Source organism: Cydia fagiglandana, chromosome 1 (assembly GCF_963556715.1).
Source record: "Cydia fagiglandana chromosome 1, ilCydFagi1.1, whole genome shotgun sequence".
NCBI classification, from domain to species: domain Eukaryota; kingdom Metazoa; phylum Arthropoda; class Insecta; order Lepidoptera; family Tortricidae; genus Cydia; species Cydia fagiglandana.
In genome coordinates, this window is record NC_085932.1 from 27,233,918 (window position 1) to 27,253,955 (window position 20,038).

Below are 20,038 nucleotides of genomic sequence, written 5' to 3' on the forward strand. Positions count from 1 at the left end.
GATTAGTATTAAGCAGTGTTGGGCAAAAAGTAATTGAATTACTAATTAACAATTGCAATTACAAAATGTAATTCCAACAAATAATTTCCATTACATGTGGAAAGTAATTAAAATTTTAATTACTAATTACAATTGCAAAATGTAATTAGTAATTAAATTATTAATTACATTTTGTAATTAAAATTAGTAATTTAATTACTTTTTTGAATTACAATTACTTTTATAGAATGCAAGTTTTTGATCATCTTTATTTCCAAAATCAGATGAACATTTTGAATGGTTTTAAATTTGACTAAGCAACATTGTCAATGTTAACTTTGGTTGGACTGTAGCAAAGGGAGGGCTGGGACTTAAAAAATTTTTCTGATTAAGTGGTGTCATTAATAATTAAGATACTATTTTTAAATGATTGTAATGTGTAGATCACGTCAAAATAAGCATCCTTTACTGAAAAAACTTTTCTCTAAAATAAAAAATGGCTGAGTTAGACGCCTCCAAAGATTGATGTTTTTAAAGGGAGCTGGGACTTAGAAAATTTTCATCGCGAGTGGTGTCATTATGACATATATTTTAAATGATTGTAACGTATAGAACACGTTAAAATAGGCTACTTTTACTTGAAAAACTTTATTAAGAACTGTTTTAAAACCCCTGTTTTTTAAGTCTCAGCTCCCTTTAAAAACATCAATCTTTGGAGGCGTCTAACTCAGCCATTTTTTATTTTAGAGAAAAGTTTTTTCAGTAAAAGATGCTTATTTTGACGTGATCTACACATTACAATCATTTAAAAATAGTGTCATAATGACACCACTTTGTCAAAAAAAATTCTAAGTCCCTGGCCCCCTTTGCTACAGTCCAACCCGAAAGGCACCTTAGGTTGGCGCTTACGTCATTATTAGCGGCGCCCCAATACTAATGCGGTGCTACGCGACGTAAGCGCCGACCGCCATATTCAACGTGGTTTGTCACATAGTACCCTGTAAAAGTATGATTCCAGGGACAAAAAATATGTTATAACGTTATCCAGCGTATAATGGAATTCATAAAAGTTTTTCTTTATAATTACTCCAAGTAAATTTGTTCATATTTGCATATTATTAAAAAGGTAAATGAAAAGTAATTGAGTAATTTAATTACTAATTAATGTAATTACAATTGCAAATTACACAGAAAATTTAATTACATGTAATTAAATTTTATGTAATTCAATTACATTGTAATTCAATTACATGTAATTCAATTAGTAATTAAATTACACGAGTAATTAATTACGCCCAACACTGGTATTAAGACTCATATCCTGAACTAATTTTACGACTTCAAGTTCCGCACAATGCACGATCAATACATACTAGGGATATGCAATATTTCACAAACATTTAGAATCTATGAATCCTCTTAGAGTAATTTTTCACATAGGTCAATACTTGACAATATTCCAGCAATATCCCTGTGTCAACCACTTTAACGGTGTGGTGAGACGTGACCGCGCCAAGTTTAACTCGCACGATGCGAACATTATCTAAGGTACCTACGTTTATGTTGCGCTGCTGCCAGCGCAAGCTCAATTGCGGCGCATAGTGACCATAGTTAAAGACATAGTTAAACCCGCCTCATACACGATATGTGTAAACTCCATATAACGTCACTCGATATAACGTTTCACTCCCTAAAACATCACAATTTTTGTCTCTAGTTGGTCTCTTGTGTGTCGCATATAGAGTTTTCTTTGTACATAGTAAGTAAGAAAGGGTCCGTTATTACCTCGACGAAGCCGCCTCGGTCGCGCACCAGCAGGTAGAGGCGGTAGAGGTCGAGCGGCTGCTTGGAGATGGTGGGGCAGGCGGCGATGGGCGTGCGGCGGTCCTCCATGAAGGCCAGCAGGCGCTCCACCCAGCCGCGCCGCTCCGGCGCGTCGTCCATCTCGTACAGCTTGCCCAGCGAGTCCGACTTCTGGCGCATACACGCGAGTCATACATCTACACTTTATTACCAGCAAGCCGAAAACCACCTGAGACACTCACCTCTCTCACCTGAGAAGTCTCATCTAACGCACGTTAATTTAAATTGACATCGAAATTTAGGTACCGCCTTTTTCATGTGCGTGCCGCACTATACGTGGCTCGGATTCGTGCGTGACGCAGTTGGCTTTCGGCTTAAATATGTATAATGTTTAAGAAAGGGAAAATAAAATGTGCATTCACTAAATCTACAGACATCCTCTTTGGCTAAAGTGTAACGCGATAAGATAAAAAAATTAAATTAACTTTTGCCTGAAACCTTATTAAAATTGAATACTCAAGTTAATTAAAATGGTGTAACTCCTACTTGGAGTAGCAGAGCACACCTCGGGGAAATATTCGTGTCGATTGCGTCGCCCTCACTTCCAAATTGCTACGATTACAGTAACGGAGTTGATAACTGCCTTTCTTGTAAGGTATTAAAAAGTAGCTTACAGCAATAAGTTTTGTATTCACTATAGGTATAGCATTTTTTCCTCCACGGGGATTCCCCATTTATCTCGACCGATTATCCGTCAATATGATTATTAAGATGACTACGAATTTAACCAAAAATAGTGTTCCTGGTCTCCCGAAATGTAAATATTGTTTTTCCTAGTGTCGCGAAGTCTCATTGAGATTGATTGTTGTCAAGTAAATGTCTAGACGTCGTAATACGAGACAGTCTGCAATCCATGACGCGACATTCTTCGGCCGTTAGCATGTCTTCGCTAAGCACTAAGAAGCCACGCCTACGGATAGTTCACCATGTAGATTAAAGTTGTATTAATCCGCATACCATACAGTTGCGGTGTATGATCTAGTTTGAGAGTAATTATTTTATTTCGGGTCCCAAGGTAACATTTAATAAATGATTTTCATCCTATATTTGGGTTGCAGACATTCCAATACCTTCAGCTATTGTAAGAAAAATGCAGTAAATTAGCAATTCTTAACAGGCCTCGGTGAGTCAGTGTGGCTCGCCGCAGGCCGCAGCATTCGTGACAATATCAACAAGGAAAGCCCCGTGGCGTCATTTTATACTGGCCAATAATAAACTTGAATCATGTATAATTATAACGTATGACGGGTTTTACTATCATATTACTATGTAAGTAAACTTTTTAATATTTTAATTGATAGTAACAATAACAAATACAGCTGTAGAACTATAAAAAAAATTTCAGATAAAAGAAATCCGATATAATAACAAATTCCTGCAATTAAAGTAGCTACGTGTAATATTTATAAATATACACTCATTTCTACTATAAGGAAATATTTAGCAGCGATTAACTAATAAACAAGTAGCAAATTCATTCACAATATTAGGGAAAGAAATACAACTATGGACAACACATCAAATGCAATAAATATAACCATCTCATTACGCAGCTAATATTTTCCCCGTGTAACATACACAATACACAAAGTTTACATAAGGATGTAGAGTATCATATATGAATAGTATAGAAACAAACAAGAATGGCAAATCAATTTTCCTAAATCAAAAGCCAATAATGCCAACACCGGATAGAAAAGAAATAGCAGAAAGCAAGACAATGTATTTGACACACCACATAATGGTATAAGTTTTTGTAACAAAAAAACGCATTGTCATGCATTTTTCAGTGTCAATGTAACTTCACAGTTAGTAGATGCTCAAGGTCGCGGAAGCGAGCGTCGAAAAGGTATCATCGTTTTCCGTCCCGCTCGGTTTTCGACACTTTTGGTACCAATCTCATTTGACTCTTGTTCGCTACTTCACTTTATCACTTCTTTGGTTATCCACTTCGGTGTATTTCATTTTCGTTTTTTTTTTAATATTTTATATTGCTTTTTATTATTTCATTTTCTTTTTTTTTATATTTTATTTTGCTTTTTATCTTTTTCGTGCCATAATAGTTATTTATCAAATTGTTAGGAGTGATTGTATCAGGAAAAAAAATATAGCAATCGAAAAATAAAAACACAGCAGTGTCCTTGAGGATGAGACGATCAAGTGGCGAACAAGACGATATAAATTTTTCATGAGATTCGTACAAAAAAATGTCGACATACGAATAGGGCGAAAAGCGCTGATGATGCTAGGGGGCTAACCGCAAACATTGTTAATCGAATTGTTTATTTGCCTCTCTATCGCTCTAATTCTACAAGAGCGATAAAAATGGAGATAGACAATTTTCGAATGTCTGTGGTGAAGCCTCCCGGTACCGCCTGTAAGGAGCGCTCGCGTCAGAAGGATCGACTACCATGCATTTGCTAACACAAGCTACAAGTTACGAGTGCTAACTTGAGTACTACACATGCTTAATGATCTTTGACTTGATATAAACCTTTGATCTGTAGGACTCCGGCTGTATGTGACTGTTAAACACCTGAAATATACGACAGATTGGAATATTTTGCTGTTCGAGCTTCGTGTAAATGTGTGTACGTGTTCAGTTGTAGGTGATACTGTAGTTAAGTGTTTATAGGGAAGTAGACAAAACAAAGATTCCCAGACGAGACATTTAACATACACAAAGGAATAAATTCCAAACACATTAAGCGATATCTTTCGTGCTTTCTTTAATGGATTGCCTTATTTAATCCAGACAAAAATAAGCAGGTGACATGTTATATTTTAAGATAGCTACCTATGAAAGATTTACTAATAGACAGATTTTAATATTTTGCAAAACGGCTCTTTAAAATTTACAATATCATTAGTCCCCCACATGTACGGTATTCTGGGATCCTATCGCTGGGCAAATTGTTCACGAAAGCGTTTCGTATTCCCCGAAACATACGAGTAACTTCGTGGATAGTTCTTAGGCTCGGAGAGTCGTGATAAAGTCACTCGCTGTCATCGCTCGACAGAAAGAAACGGACACTATATCTTCAATTGAAACGTTGTAGTAGGGTGTGTGGTGGTTGTGGTTGTGACTCACGGGACTAGAGGGCGGGCGCGGCCAGGAGGAGGGCGAGGCGTCGTAGTCGTCGTGCGCGGAGGAGTGCGAGCCGCCGCCCGGCGACGGCGACGGCGCCGCGCTGCCCAGCCCGAACTCCTTGCGCGCCTTGCCGCCGCCCACCGGCTCCTCGCCGCTCGCTGGAAACACGACAACCCGACGTTACCCAATATCACACACAAACAATAATACAATCAGGAGATGAAAAGATTGAAAAGATACTACACACGAGGTTCTAATGCCACCATCCACCAATCTATGAAGGTTATGAGAAAAACCTTACCTTTTTTCTTGGGAGTAACTTTGGTCATATGACGATAACCGGTGGCGGTGTTATCGCACTCTATTTCATACAGACGGTCGGTTACACCAAAACGTCTGTCACGGTCAAAGCGTTCGCTAAAATTTATGAGAAGTTGCCATAGTTCCCTGCCGAGTAACGTTGATCAGTCTGCTAATTGTAATCAGCGTATCCGGCCATCTCACTAATATGTTATCTCTCCTCCCTCCAAACGCCTGACATGTTCTTTTTCTCATCATTCACAACATTGGTCGGAGCAGTCTTGAAGCTATCGGGTGACGGGTGACATACCGGCACCGTCTCCATGTCGGAGTAGAGTAGACCGCCGGCATCGGCAGCGGCAGTTTACCTGCGGAGGCGTTGCTGAGCGTGCTCTGCTGGCTGCCCTCGTCGAGCGGCGCGCCGTCGGGCCCGGTGGTGACGAGCGCGGTGGCGGGCGGCGCGGGCCCGTTGTCGTGCGCCTCGCCCGGCCCCGGCGCCGTCGGCGGCATGTTGGAGGAGCACTGGTAGTATACCTGCGGAGGCGTTGCTGAGCGTGCTCTGCTGGCTGCCCTCGTCGAGCGGCGCGCCGTCGGGCCCGGTGGTGACGAGCGCGGTGGCGGGCGGCGCGGGCCCGTTGTCGTGCGCCTCGCCCGGCCCCGGCGCCGTCGGCGGCATGTTGGAGGAGCACTGGTAGTATACCTGCGGAGGCGTTGCTGAGCGTGCTCTGCTGGCTGCCCTCGTCGAGCGGCGCGCCGTCGGGCCCGGTGGTGACGAGCGCGGTGGCGGGCGGCGCGGGCCCGTTGTCGTGCGCCTCGCCCGGCCCCGGCGCCGTCGGCGGCATGTTGGAGGAGCACTGGTAGTATACCTGCGGAGGCGTTGCTGAGCGTGCTCTGCTGGCTGCCCTCGTCGAGCGGCGCGCCGTCGGGCCCGGTGGTGACGAGCGCGGTGGCGGGCGGCGCGGGCCCGTTGTCGTGCGCCTCGCCCGGCCCCGGCGCCGTCGGCGGCATGTTGGAGGAGCACTGGTAGTATACCTGCGGAGGCGTTGCTGAGCGTGCTCTGCTGGCTGCCCTCGTCGAGCGGCGCGCCGTCGGGCCCGGTGGTGACGAGCGCGGTGGCGGGCGGCGCGGGCCCGTTGTCGTGCGCCTCGCCCGGCCCCGGCGCCGTCGGCGGCATGTTGGAGGAGCACTGGTAGTATACCTGCGGAGGCGTTGCTGAGCGTGCTCTGCTGGCTGCCCTCGTCGAGCGGCGCGCCGTCGGGCCCGGTGGTGACGAGCGCGGTGGCGGGCGGCGCGGGCCCGTTGTCGTGCGCCTCGCCCGGCCCCGGCGCCGTCGGCGGCATGTTGGAGGAGCACTGGTAGTATACCTGCGGAGGCGTTGCTGAGCGTGCTCTGCTGGCTGCCCTCGTCGAGCGGCGCGCCGTCGGGCCCGGTGGTGACGAGCGCGGTGGCGGGCGGCGCGGGCCCGTTGTCGTGCGCCTCGCCCGGCCCCGGCGCCGTCGGCGGCATGTTGGAGGAGCACTGGTAGTATACCTGCGGAGGCGTTGCTGAGCGTGCTCTGCTGGCTGCCCTCGTCGAGCGGCGCGCCGTCGGGCCCGGTGGTGACGAGCGCGGTGGCGGGCGGCGCGGGCCCGTTGTCGTGCGCCTCGCCCGGCCCCGGCGCCGTCGGCGGCATGTTGGAGGAGCACTGGTAGTATACCTGCGGAGGCGTTGCTGAGCGTGCTCTGCTGGCTGCCCTCGTCGAGCGGCGCGCCGTCGGGCCCGGTGGTGACGAGCGCGGTGGCGGGCGGCGCGGGCCCGTTGTCGTGCGCCTCGCCCGGCCCCGGCGCCGTCGGCGGCATGTTGGAGGAGCACTGGTAGTATACCTGCGGAGGCGTTGCTGAGCGTGCTCTGCTGGCTGCCCTCGTCGAGCGGCGCGCCGTCGGGCCCGGTGGTGACGAGCGCGGTGGCGGGCGGCGCGGGCCCGTTGTCGTGCGCCTCGCCCGGCCCCGGCGCCGTCGGCGGCATGTTGGAGGAGCACTGGTAGTATACCTGCGGAGGCGTTGCTGAGCGTGCTCTGCTGGCTGCCCTCGTCGAGCGGCGCGCCGTCGGGCCCGGTGGTGACGAGCGCGGTGGCGGGCGGCGCGGGCCCGTTGTCGTGCGCCTCGCCCGGCCCCGGCGCCGTCGGCGGCATGTTGGAGGAGCACTGGTAGTATACCTGCGGAGGCGTTGCTGAGCGTGCTCTGCTGGCTGCCCTCGTCGAGCGGCGCGCCGTCGGGCCCGGTGGTGACGAGCGCGGTGGCGGGCGGCGCGGGCCCGTTGTCGTGCGCCTCGCCCGGCCCCGGCGCCGTCGGCGGCATGTTGGAGGAGCACTGGTAGTATACCTGCGGAGGCGTTGCTGAGCGTGCTCTGCTGGCTGCCCTCGTCGAGCGGCGCGCCGTCGGGCCCGGTGGTGACGAGCGCGGTGGCGGGCGGCGCGGGCCCGTTGTCGTGCGCCTCGCCCGGCCCCGGCGCCGTGGGCGGCGGCATGGCGCCCTCCATGCCCGGCGGCGCCGACCCCGGCGGACCCATGTGCCGAGGCTGTTGCTGCTGGAAGATTATATTCAGCTCAATCTTACACGAATCGACCTAGCCCTTAATTGAACCACTATACATAGAATCATTCTTAACACAGGTGCACACGAGACTATTTGTGATAAACACACAAATAAATGTTCTCAGTGGGATTCGGACTTAGGCCCGATACTACCGTTTAGGCTGGGAGACCGTGAAACAATTGAACTTCAATATATTAATACGTCATTGTCTCACATACACGTAATACGAGGGTAAACAACTGTAATGGCAATTAATTGAACGTACCTAGTTGTACAGAATGAGGTCAACGTATTCATCTATTATGTAAAAAACTAAATGGCCTAAACGTTTTTTCGCGTTACTATGCTATTAGTTACGGTTAATGAAGTGAATGGCATTATTCTAGGAGCGCCTGTCGTTCTCTAGAGTTAAAATAACGTCACAAGTATAAACGAACATTTCATGGGCATTTCTAAGTCATGATAAATGTTGGGAACCTGCGCGCGTCTCTACTTATAATAGTACCTAATATGAATTTATCGCTATAGGAGATTAATTTTACAGACTGACCGTACCGCGACTGGACGCAGCGTTTATTACGTTGCAAAATATATGGGGAAAACGTAAGACAATATAAATATACATACTTAATACGCTGCGGTATATACTCAGTCCTTTAAATTATATTTCTTAATGTGCGAGTGCTATTAACCAACGAACGATATTAAATAGTTCTTCAAGGAGTTAAGAGTAACATAGTAGTTGGCTTAACTTACTTTGAGCGGCGGGTAATGTTGCGGCGGGTGAGGCGGCGGATGCTGCGGGTGCGGCGGCTGCGGCCGGTACCCGTACTGGTAGGGGTGGTGGTTCCTGGGCGGGTAGCCGTAGGGCTGCGGCGGGTAGGGCTTGTAGCCGTGGTGGTAGGGCTGCGCTACCATGGCGCCCGGCGGCGGCACGGGGCTGGGCGCCGGCCCGGGCGCCGCGCCGCCGGGGCGCGACGCGGGCCCGCTGCCGTCCGACAGGGAAGACGACGGCCGCGGCGGCATCGGTACGTTCTGCGTACCTGTAACAGTCAACAATATAAATTTAATCACAAACGTATTAAACTGAATTTGACTTTATTTATGTGTTCATAACCAAAAGAACTTGCTTTATCGACTAGCGTACAGAAATAGGATGTAATTTCAGCAAGGAAATCTAAGACACCAAATGACACAAGAGATTGACAGATAATTTGAACGTTTGCGGATGATCTATCGCACAAAGCATCCTTAAGAGTGAGTGTGAATTAAGCACCAGACAAAGACAAGAAAACATTAGCTGACACTAACATTTCACAAAGTCGATAGATTTCCCGTCAGCAAACGTCTAATCTAGCGGCTGACAACAGACCAGAATCGATGTGGAATTTAACCGCTTCAATTAGCAACTCTCCGGGATGGCACCGCTCGGGATGTAGACATAATTCGATGTTAGTGTGATTAAGCTGTATCGAGAGTGCAAGCGGCATCGTTTTCGGGTATCGGGTGTGATCGATCGTCGGCTGGAGCTCGTATTTGAATAATACGGTTAACGAGGGCTCGCCTAAGCCGGGCGCATCAATCGAGGGCGGAGAGACGCACCGATTCACTTTCGTTTTCCGCCGGCACGTGAGCGGCATGCACCGCTAGCCTGCGAATTCTCGCTGCACTTTATTACATCCGTATAAGTGCATACGACATGCACGCAACGCATTGACCGAGGCAGAGATACGGGCTGGCAGTGATTTGCGACGACGAAAGTGGTAGTGCAAGTTTTATGTGGGTCGAATTGGCATTACGAGGTCGCGTTAGTGTTACGTGAGGGTTACACTAACGTCTGTCAGAGCTGCCCGCTTCACACGTTCCCGTCGGGAGCGTGACTTTGATCACAATCGCGAGAGAGCTTTTGCACTCAATCACCGACGGCTTCGGCGCATTCATGGAAGTGTCAGAAAAAGAAAGGCGAAAAAACCTGATTGCGAGAGTAGACTGGCAAAAGAACGGGAGCGCTTGTGTACGGGTAATGCAATCAGAGTGTTCAATTGCCTTTTGCATGAGCGTAGAGGAAAAAAGAGGCACGTGTTAGTAGTCAATTTAATCTCATCAGGAGTGGGCCATTATCGAGTGTGGGGCGCGATCAGACGGCCGTCAGACAGAAAGGCGCCGCTTAATCATAGATAACACGGTGCCATACGCGCCCACCTATGCGCCGTGTACCTATTTGTTTATGAGCGCGACCTTTAATGACTGCCACTGGTAATGGCTCCGCGCCGGATCGGTAGCTAGGTACTCGAAACCAATTGACGGATAGAAAACATTCAGTAAATAACCAGTATTTTCGCTCTAATATAGAGCAGAAATAAGCTTTTTGTTTTCAAATAAAAGGTCGTAAACTTCGAAGTAAAGAGCGTTCTGATGTCGTCATTACGTTTAGTTACACAACTTCGTTCCTAAGTAGGTATTGCCCTCCTAGCGTCGGTAATCCAAGGAGACGTTGACCTTGCTAACAAGCGTAAGTACTCGACAACGAGAGTAAACTTCTAGATAGAAAGTTATTCCAACTTAGCGCTAACTTCTCTCATATACCTAGAATTTAGTTTGACAGAGTTCCTTACATACTATTCAAGTACCAAGTTAGGTAAACACTCAAATACACTGCTTAAGTTCTCGGGAGCTATTACAACAAATAAGATAAGCTGTTGCTGTGAAGTAAACTTGAGCTTGATTAGAATTTATTAGTAGTGCAGTAAATCATGGGGGTCCGGCTAATTCATGGTTGTCATTCTTAATCTCTTCTCGAGCGCGGACGAATCGAAGGCTCAAGCAAACCAGTTTAAGTGGTTCTGTGATTACCCACAGTTTTTACGGATCTCGAGATCACGTAACACTGGAGAAGACAGAGAGCTCGCCTTGCCCGTGGCCGCGCAATCGGTGGATTTACACGGCTTGTTCTGAATGTCAGCGGTTCCAATGTTGCACGACTAGGCTCGACCGAGACTTATGGCTGCGGATCGGAGTTCACTGGGTTGCATTGAAATTGAATTCTGTCGGTTGGGAAACATCGGATCGAGATGCGTTGTATCGGTCGCTTAGTTAGAGGATAATTCTGGCCGTAAAGTCGCTGTTAGCGCTCAAAGCAGGTAATGCGATTTTATTTCAAGAGTTGGAATACAGATAGAAACCACACAAAAACGTCCCGATATTTTGGTAAAGTAAAGATAATCCACCGAAAACTTACATCGGATAATATATATTCGTATATATGCTAAGATTACGCATACAAGATTGTAGCTTCAAACCTTAACCTTTAACATCACATGCATAAACACATTTACTCAAGTACAGAACGTGCCTCGCAACAGTCGCAACTATGATTAAAGTAACAACGTTCTCGTTATAGTCGAGTTGCAATTCTGAAACTGGAATTAGTACAAAACCAGCTCTGTCAAGGGCAGAGCCCGTCACCGCGGCCACCACGCCGAGGTCTTTACTTTCCCATCTGAGCTTTGCCTCGATTCAGATCTTCCGTCCCCTTCGATGGCATGGTAGGGTAGGCAGTTGGAAAGAGACGAGATATAAGGCACTCGATTTAAACATACGACGCGAGTTCTTGTTAGTTGGCAGTGATATATCAAGCGCATTAAAGGATTGATCACGATCTTACGATACGAGTTAAATTTGCCTTTGTCGATGTTGACGTACTCAGCCATTTAAACCTATACTTTAGTAAAATTTATTTTCTGAAAGAATATATAAATAAAATATAGAACCAATTAATTACAAATGCTAAATCAATTACTAAGCAGTTATATTTTTTTATCAAATTCTAGTTTACTTTCGACAGGGAGCTTAAGTTAAAGGCTTTAATTGGTCTCGTTAATTATACCAATTAAAGTCCGACTATTTATAGTCGTCATTATGATAATCTTCTAACCGGTTTCCCCCTCGCCCATCATTGCAGGTCATAAACGTCTTTTTATCTAAAAGTAGGTAATTGATATTTTATGATACAGCCTACGTTATCTGATTGTGAAATCGGGTGGAAAACTTTTGTTGTAGATTAACTTGATTATTTCAATTTCTTTAGTAACCCTCAAAATACCTAATAGGATATAGGTCTTCTGTTCTTATTCTGAAATAAGTTTCAAGCAGCGGCACGGCATCCATGTCCTATATTTTTATTATTACTTATTTAACTGGAACGATATGTAACACTTCCAGAACTTGACTTCATATTTTATTCAATATATGCGACATAAACTGACACAGTCATCGGTAAGATATCTACTAGTATAAGTGTTCCGTTTGTACCATTTCTACTACGGAATCCCAAAAAGTCAGCACGGCTCTATAATCCAGAGAATGAGGCTTGTGCTTGACATTCGCAGCGTTTTTTGCGTGTCCACGAATATCTCAGCAGCTAACTGCACATTCGTATGCCAGTATTAAGAAATAAGTTGATGCTGGTGCGCGAATATGAGTATCGTGCGCGTATGCAGTAAGTACCGTTGGGCGATGCGCAGCGCCGCGCATGCAGCCGAGGTTCGCGAGCTATGTGCGGTGTGGCGAGCCGCGGACCGTTCACCGCACACTAGAGCCGAACACATTCCAAGCATTTGATCACACCCTTACCAAAAGCACCGCATGCATTCCGAAACACGCTACACTGCAAAAATGTTACTATAAACTATATATACCTAGAATTCAGGAATGCCTAAAAATAGCCAAACACCAATTACTTCGACCATTTTCAGCAGTGAGGTGTGGGACAAACATTCTTTGCATGACGTGCAAAAGGTGTTCATGTGTGTTACCTACATACAATGTATCCTTCGAGAGTTCAGGCATTCAGAGTTGTTGTACTGAAGTTACAAAATCGGCAACGTCATGAGCTATTCAAAACGTATCGAGATGGCGATCCTGTATGCGCAACAATGTCGTAGGTGACACGACAAACAAAAACCATACGATCGTAATGATGACTGTATTTAGATTGCAATCAGATAAGTCCGGGGCCAGTCAATAAAGCTCTAAAGTTATTCGTTTGGATCGTAATCAGAACGGGTCTGCGAGTCGCCCCGGCAGTGTAAACAGAGCGTAGACAATGGCGTTAACAAGAGCGGCCTAGTTGAGACAAATGGTGGCGTCACGACGACCGCCGTGTTTGTCGACCCATTTAGTTGATCACCACCAGCGCTGGCGCCGGCAGGCAGCGACACTACGTTATCAACGCGACTGGCTTTTCTCGCTAAACCTTATTTGTCTCCTAATCTATTAGAGACTGTTGTTTCGTCTCGCACTAAATGATGTTAATGTCTAAAGACAATGTTTAGTTAGCTGTTAGCTACATACAGAAACGACGAGAAAAACTGGTTACACGTTTCATGAGCGGGCCTCCGAAGGCAACTATGTCGTAGATATACATCTCAAGAAACACCATGAATGGAATTGAGATGTCGGCGAGGGTACCCACCTAATTATCAACCGAGGGACGGGAAGGCAAAAGTAAATAGGGATATGTATAAGTGGTACCTACGGGTAAGTCTGGCTGGGGTCTGTTAAAGAATGTCCGCACCATTAGAGGGGGCAGACGGAACGGGGTGAATGGGCTGTCGAACCCTCGGGCGACCTTGACTCACTGAGATTTATCACTTTTCCGGGGTAATCTGAATACAATTAAGCGATGGGCAGCGGGAACGGGCGGGGCCAGTCCCGTGCCCGCAACAAGTTCCCAATTTTTTTTCTATATTCTAACTTACTTTTCTTACTCATTAACCAATTAAACTTTGACTAATTATAACTTTTTTACTGTAATCCGCAATAAGTTTACGATCCTTAGTAAAGTCATAAGTAGATTTAACTGCATGTTTAATACAAAATGTATCGTGGCGTAGTCACACAACAATTATATGCTAACTCTGAGAGCAAGCTGTACACGCTAAGCTATAGACAGATACATTGAAGTAAGGACTGTTCAGTTTACTAAGCGGACACTCTTACACCTCTTTTAATCGGCGAATTTAAAACTAATTGACGTACAGCTCATAACAATATAATCAACAATCCCTTATTTATCAATTGCTACATATTTGTTCCCATAATAGTCAAATATTTTTCCCGAAGGACCGAACAAATTTGGAACATAGCAAGTTAGTTCTGCAACTAGGATGCACAGGCTAGTATTCACTGCGAAAAATCGTAAATATGTACCAATTTTCCAAGTTAAACGTGAATAAAATAATTAAAACATTTGGAGAGCATCATATGCTTGAAGATTTTACAAAATCCCGGCACAGAAGCGGCCCGGCCAATCCAGAAACAAAAGTATTATCATGCGGCTGTTAAAATCAATAAATTACTTATCGGTTCGCGAAATTCCTAAGACAGCAGGCGTTAGAGTAGGCACAGATTAAAATATAAGAAGTATGTACAATAAATGGACCCATAAAAAGAAAAAAATGGACAAAAGAATTACAGAGCAGCGAAAGGAATCGAAAAAAAGAAGCGTCAAACTGTACTACATTTTACATTAAGATAAATTTCGTAGCATTTTAATGGACAACGGAAAATGCGTAAAATGTTGCTATAGTACGTTACCAATGGCCCTGATGCTACCATGCCGTTCTAGAAGATCATATATTCGACGAGGAAAGTAACATCAAAATTGACCAATTCATGAAGAAAGTTCTTGTCTGGCAGGCAATTAGTTCCTGTGGCCTTAAAAAGTTTGTTCTATTTTGCGACATGAACTTTGGTTGCGACATTTACAGAAAATAATGCATCTAATAACGAGTACTTTCCGTCTATCAGACGCATAATGTCACCTCTTCATTTCGGCCTGATTTGGCAAGTGCCCACTATGCTGGTCAGAAAGTAAAGCTACTGAATTTGAAAAACATTGATTTCGTTCAAAAACAAGTCAACTCATCTAATTGCCCGGAGCTCCACTCCATCGAGTGAAGATGCGCTTAAAAAAGGGTAGATGAGAAGCTAAAACATTAAAAGAATTCAAACGAATGTTGTTTACAACTTGTCAAAAAGTGTCAAAAATTGATGTGCAGGCACTTGAACGGCGCAACCGTGTAAAAGTACGAAAATCTTACCGATGTTATTATATTATACTATATATACATTAAAATGTTTTGCGTTGGTTTCCGTTTTTATTATATTTATCTAAATAAAGCTATTCCAGAATTAGAAAAATGTAATTTATACTTTTTTGTGTGTCCGCTTAATAAAATGAACAGTCCTTAGAGTTTATGACGCAAGCGAAAATGAAGCTTCAAACGATAAAAGGTCGGAGTTTTATTTTGTTTTAAAAAGTCACGCAGAGTAACGAACAAAACAAAAACGAATAATAAATTCAATTTGAATGACAGAGAGGCTTTGCAGCGATAGAATTAACCGCAGATTCACGAAAAAAGATTTCACGAATCACGAGAGCTCGTTGACGTCAACAAACAAGATGGGAAGGTTTACGCTACTCTCTTTTTTATTTAGATTAGGGAGGTCGTTGCCCTGTCAAGGACGCGGGGCACGTGGCCGGCGGAATGGGAGCATTTATGTGATGACAGACACACCGGCCGCACAATTACTGTTATAATAGTCCCAAAGGGTCGTAAACCGACCCTTGATAATGGATCACAAAGGAGACGGATGCTAACTTCATCACACAGACATATAACATTTACGATGTTTCTAATATGTATAGAAAAAAGGGATGTTTAGAAATGCAAAATAACGGACTAGCATGGTTCAACTGCTTTATCGAGGTCCATCACATCAGTTAATTTAGTAACATTTGTTGCCTTTGGAAACGTTACTTACGTGTACAACGGCAAAAAAAAATATTTAAAATCTTGAACGCGTAGGTATTCCCAAATGTATTTTCATCAAATTGTATATTCATCAAATCAGTTTTCTTTTTTACGTTGTTACTGTTTTGCGTTGGAATAAATAGCCCGTAGGTAGACGCAAATTTACGTAGAAGCTTTAAATGTCTTTGGAGACAGCGGACGGCGGCGTTCGGTGCGCGCTGCGCTCCCCAGAGCGGGCCTTATCTTAGTTGATGGCATTCCTGCGCTCGGCCGCCGATACGCACGACGGACGACTGCGAAACGCTTTTAGCGCCCGTATACAATTGAACATCCACCTCACACTAGCAAAATCGACTTAAAATAAACGGACAGTAAGGTTGGAAATACCATATTAATGTAGAAATATAGTTAGCACGCAAAAGAAACCTTATTGGACAAAAATTAAAGTCGTTTTCGAAAGTCACGTTGCATGCGGGCGTCAAACAATACGCAATTCACCTTCGAACGCGCCGGGTTGCGGTATTGCGGCTTCATTGTGTTCAAATAACGATGGAACTTAGATTGGAAAAGAGCACAATGCTGTCGATAGTAGATACTTTGAGAATCGATAACGATTGTCCACTATATACGGACAATGCCTAAAATGAGAGATGACGTCCAACAGGCAGATGCAAAATAACCGGTGTGTTTTCAATTGGCCTGAATAGCAATTTTTCCATACACAGCATGCTGTTTGTTTCATAATTAAGCTGAGAAAATAAAGTAGAATATTTATGAAGCTACCATAAAACGTTGTTGAAATTTTTTAACACATACATGGCGCACCAATAAAAAAGCTCTTTTACGTTTTGGACTTCCTCAAGCGCTCGGTCTATAATTTTCTAATACGAGACTTCACATCATCCGAGTGTTTGTCGAGAGCCAAGAAGCCCCACGAGCCGAACGGTTGACGTCATACCGTCATGTAGAACTTGTACCACCTCGCCAGCTCGCGGCCAAGTCAGCGGTGGGGGCCGAGTACAAGGCGCGGCGCGGACCGAGCCTAGTATTGCTCTCGAGCAAACCGAGCATTGGATCAGAAATAGCGGAGTGTTTCGATAGCGCATACGAATCGAAATGAAGGTATATTGCGGTCATATAACCGGTATTCGAGTGCGACGGCACAGTTGCTGCTCGCCCGGTCTACAATCCGATGTTTTGAGAAAGCCACGCTAGGCAATCGTTCGTGGTAACAAAACAAGAATCGTTTTTGGTGGATGTTTTATAACTGACGTGATAGGGTATAATTACAAGTCTGTATAGTATAAAAATAAATTAATAATATATTCTATCTAACTGCAGTCAGGAATGACAGATAATAATTGTAATAAAGAGCAAAAGACTTCATTAAATAAGAGCCTTTCTAGAAAGAAATATCTTCAAGCTAGCGTACTTTTTTATTTATTTGGTGCCTGTATATAAAAATCTACCGTGAAATTAAACACACAAGTCGGTGATGTCCGATTTGAAAGCAATCATTTCTCATTTCCATTCGACGGGGCGAAAAATAGTTGTATTCATTTTATGTTCTTCATGCTGTGCGCTATGATTCAAATGTATAATCTAGAGATACGGCAATATGGCCAGACAATAAAAACAAATACATATAATTATGTATAATATCTTCTCGCACGCATGTAATTGAATCAGGAAAATCAGTCTCCGTATCATGAATGAATGAAGTAGTAGTAAATACTCTGAAATCAGATAGACGTACCTATGTATGTAAAGCAATTCGTGTCAGTGGGTAAGTATATAAGGTGGCGGGTGAACTCGTCAAGGACACTTTGAGGGAAGCCCGACAAGGGCGTTACAGAGATCTTGGCATAATTGTGCCGACGGTCCGGCACATAAGACCGACGCGTCGGGGCTCAGGGGTGGAAGGTCCTGTTTTGCGTGCTCGCCCCGACGGTGGGTGTAAGTTTTTCACGAGGCCCTATATACCGCGACCACCCCGGCTCGTACATAAGGTAGGCGGGTGGGGTGGTTCGCGCCCGCAAAAGGGGCAAAATACGGCGTACTGTGGGAGCCCGCTCTATGTGGGTCAATGTCGGGAAAGCCCGTGTCTACTGGTGACGAAGCAAGCATGCACAACGAATCTGATCAACACGCCACCGGCCAAATAAAGGATCCTACAAACTCTAATCAAACCTAATTTGATCCTTATCACCAAAGAATAAGGTTCAAATTAAGCACGCCTAAACGAGACGTCGTTAACCTATTAAGAAATCATTCTTATAGATATTGCGTTACTTTTAGGAAATTCGTTATAGCGTGATCTATCATGACGTTGAAATGTTGTTTGTTATTAGTATACGAGCAACGTCAATTCAAATAACACATGTAACCCAAAATCTACCGTCGTGAATCTCCTGATGATTAGATTTTGCTATACATAAAAGCAACTCAGTGAAAGAGTGTGCCCATAACATTTAGAGGGGGCGTAAGGCCATAAAATTAAAAGGTATCAAAAGATACTTACTGTCAGTAGCGTGCCTAGGGTTTTGGAGTAGGGCAAGCCGAAAGATATGTTTTCGTAATAACTGTCCAATCTTCACTCTTCGGGGTCAAATGCATCTGCTAGCGTGACGAGGCGAGCTAATCATCTTAGCGCACGTCTGCTACGGCTATGAATAATGTCATTTTGTATTTTGTTAGACAAATAGCTCGAGCTTGGTTTGTCGCTTTGAACATGTTTTTCTAGAACGCCGTCATATTTTAATAGCAACGATACAAGTTCCAAAAAATTGCCCCTATTTAATGAAGTGTTTGACTCATCGTGTCCTCTAAAAGGAAGTTCTTGCTGTGCTAAATGGCACACAATATCGACTAACCTCTGAAAAACACTACAATTGTTGTCAACACGCATGTTATGTTTTGATATTTCTTCTGATAATTGTCGCGACAAAGAGGCCTCGATCCTTTGTTTCCCAAAATTGCTAAAAGAAATCACTGCACATATGTTTGACCGGAATTCATGTGCCTCTTTATTGCTCCAGATAAATTATTTAAATCGTTATAGCCAGAAGTATTCCAAACGTTAATATCGTTCGAAAAAAATATGCAACACCAGCAATACATCTTATTTGTATGGGAACAACCAACAATCCAATGAGTTTTGTAGACGGCCCTACAGAAATTTCTCTTACGCGACTGACTTGACTGAGAAATACACAAGTCGGGTGTTGGTTTTGCCGCGGAAATTAGGTCCCTTTTTCGACAAAGGTCAAAGACTTTACCTTGTTTTGGTTGACTAAAACGTGGACGCACTTCAAACCGTCACAAGGAACCACTTCTTGATCCATTGTTAACACTTATTAAACTAAGCGCCACAACAATGAACAAATTCACATTCACTATTTAATCAAATTCACTTAAACAAACTTTCGTTACTTTCGACTCGACCACTGACTCGGCTCAACTAAATAATAATACACTTGAAGTAAACGCGAACGCGCGCTGTGCGAACTTATGCAGCTAACTTCACACAAAATCCAAGCATAAATCGTCTTATAAAATTGCTATACATACCAACAAATAGTTACATCGTTCTTTGACGGTTTGTAGGCTGATAGTGCCCAGAGCGGGACGAAAAAGCAAGCACGGTTGCAAGCCAACGAGTGCGAGTTCGAGCAGGATAGCTAGAACATCCTCCGCCTGATTTAGTTCGCGCGGACGAGGCGCCACGCCGCGGCATAATTTTGCAACACGCTCGTGCCGCGGTTCGAGGCCGCTGTGGCTTGAATTTAATAATACGGGTTCGTTTGGCGCGCGATTTTCAAAATAATCTTTATTGATCTTATCACTACGTAATTTCGGTAAGGCAATTAGTTGCCTTAGGGCAAGCCCGGCTTTTGGGCTTGTATGGAAGTCCCGCCACTGCTTACTGTACCTGGTAACTACGAGTATAGGGGCAATACGTTAGTTAAATGTATGTATATATGTATGTATAAACCGTCAAAACCGTGAATAAGGCTTCTTGAGAGATATATTAGGTATTCATTATAAAACGCATTGACTATCCAATATCCTTTCAAACCAACTAAACAGGCTGTCTAGCTAGACCATTTATATATTAGAACAGCGATTAAGATTTTTATCGTCTAATTTGTTGCAACTGAGACTAATGACTGATGCTAGATAGAGAAATCAACACCGCAGCGGATGAACTGAGTGATCGTTTGTCAAAATGGGACAAGGTTTGGATACTTATCCAATCCGACAGTTATGACTGCGTGAGAATTGTCAGAGATTAGCGAGGAGAACGATCTAAATAATAGCAACCTTATTGATATAGAGAATAAGTAAGATTTTACGACGTGGAACATCGCTGCCGCTGCTGGCTTTCCCTTTGCAAAATTATTGGGGAATGAGAG

The 20,038-nt window shown here is 44.6% G+C and overlaps 1 protein-coding gene across 1 annotated transcript in view; it reads right to left on the minus strand.

Moving 5' to 3' along the window:
• LOC134667178 (trithorax group protein osa) overlaps window positions 1-20,038 on the minus strand; it is a 102,950-nt gene that overhangs the window by 12,249 nt on the left and 70,663 nt on the right. Inside the window, exons 6-10 of the mRNA XM_063524533.1 lie at window positions 8,563-8,849; window positions 7,594-7,798; window positions 4,934-5,091; window positions 4,337-4,378; window positions 1,765-1,953 (exon numbers count right to left, since the gene is read on the minus strand). Of these exons, the coding sequence (XP_063380603.1) occupies window positions 1,765-1,953; window positions 4,337-4,378; window positions 4,934-5,091; window positions 7,594-7,798; window positions 8,563-8,849 (881 nt within the window). The remainder of the gene's footprint in view (window positions 1-1,764; window positions 1,954-4,336; window positions 4,379-4,933; window positions 5,092-7,593; window positions 7,799-8,562; window positions 8,850-20,038) is intronic.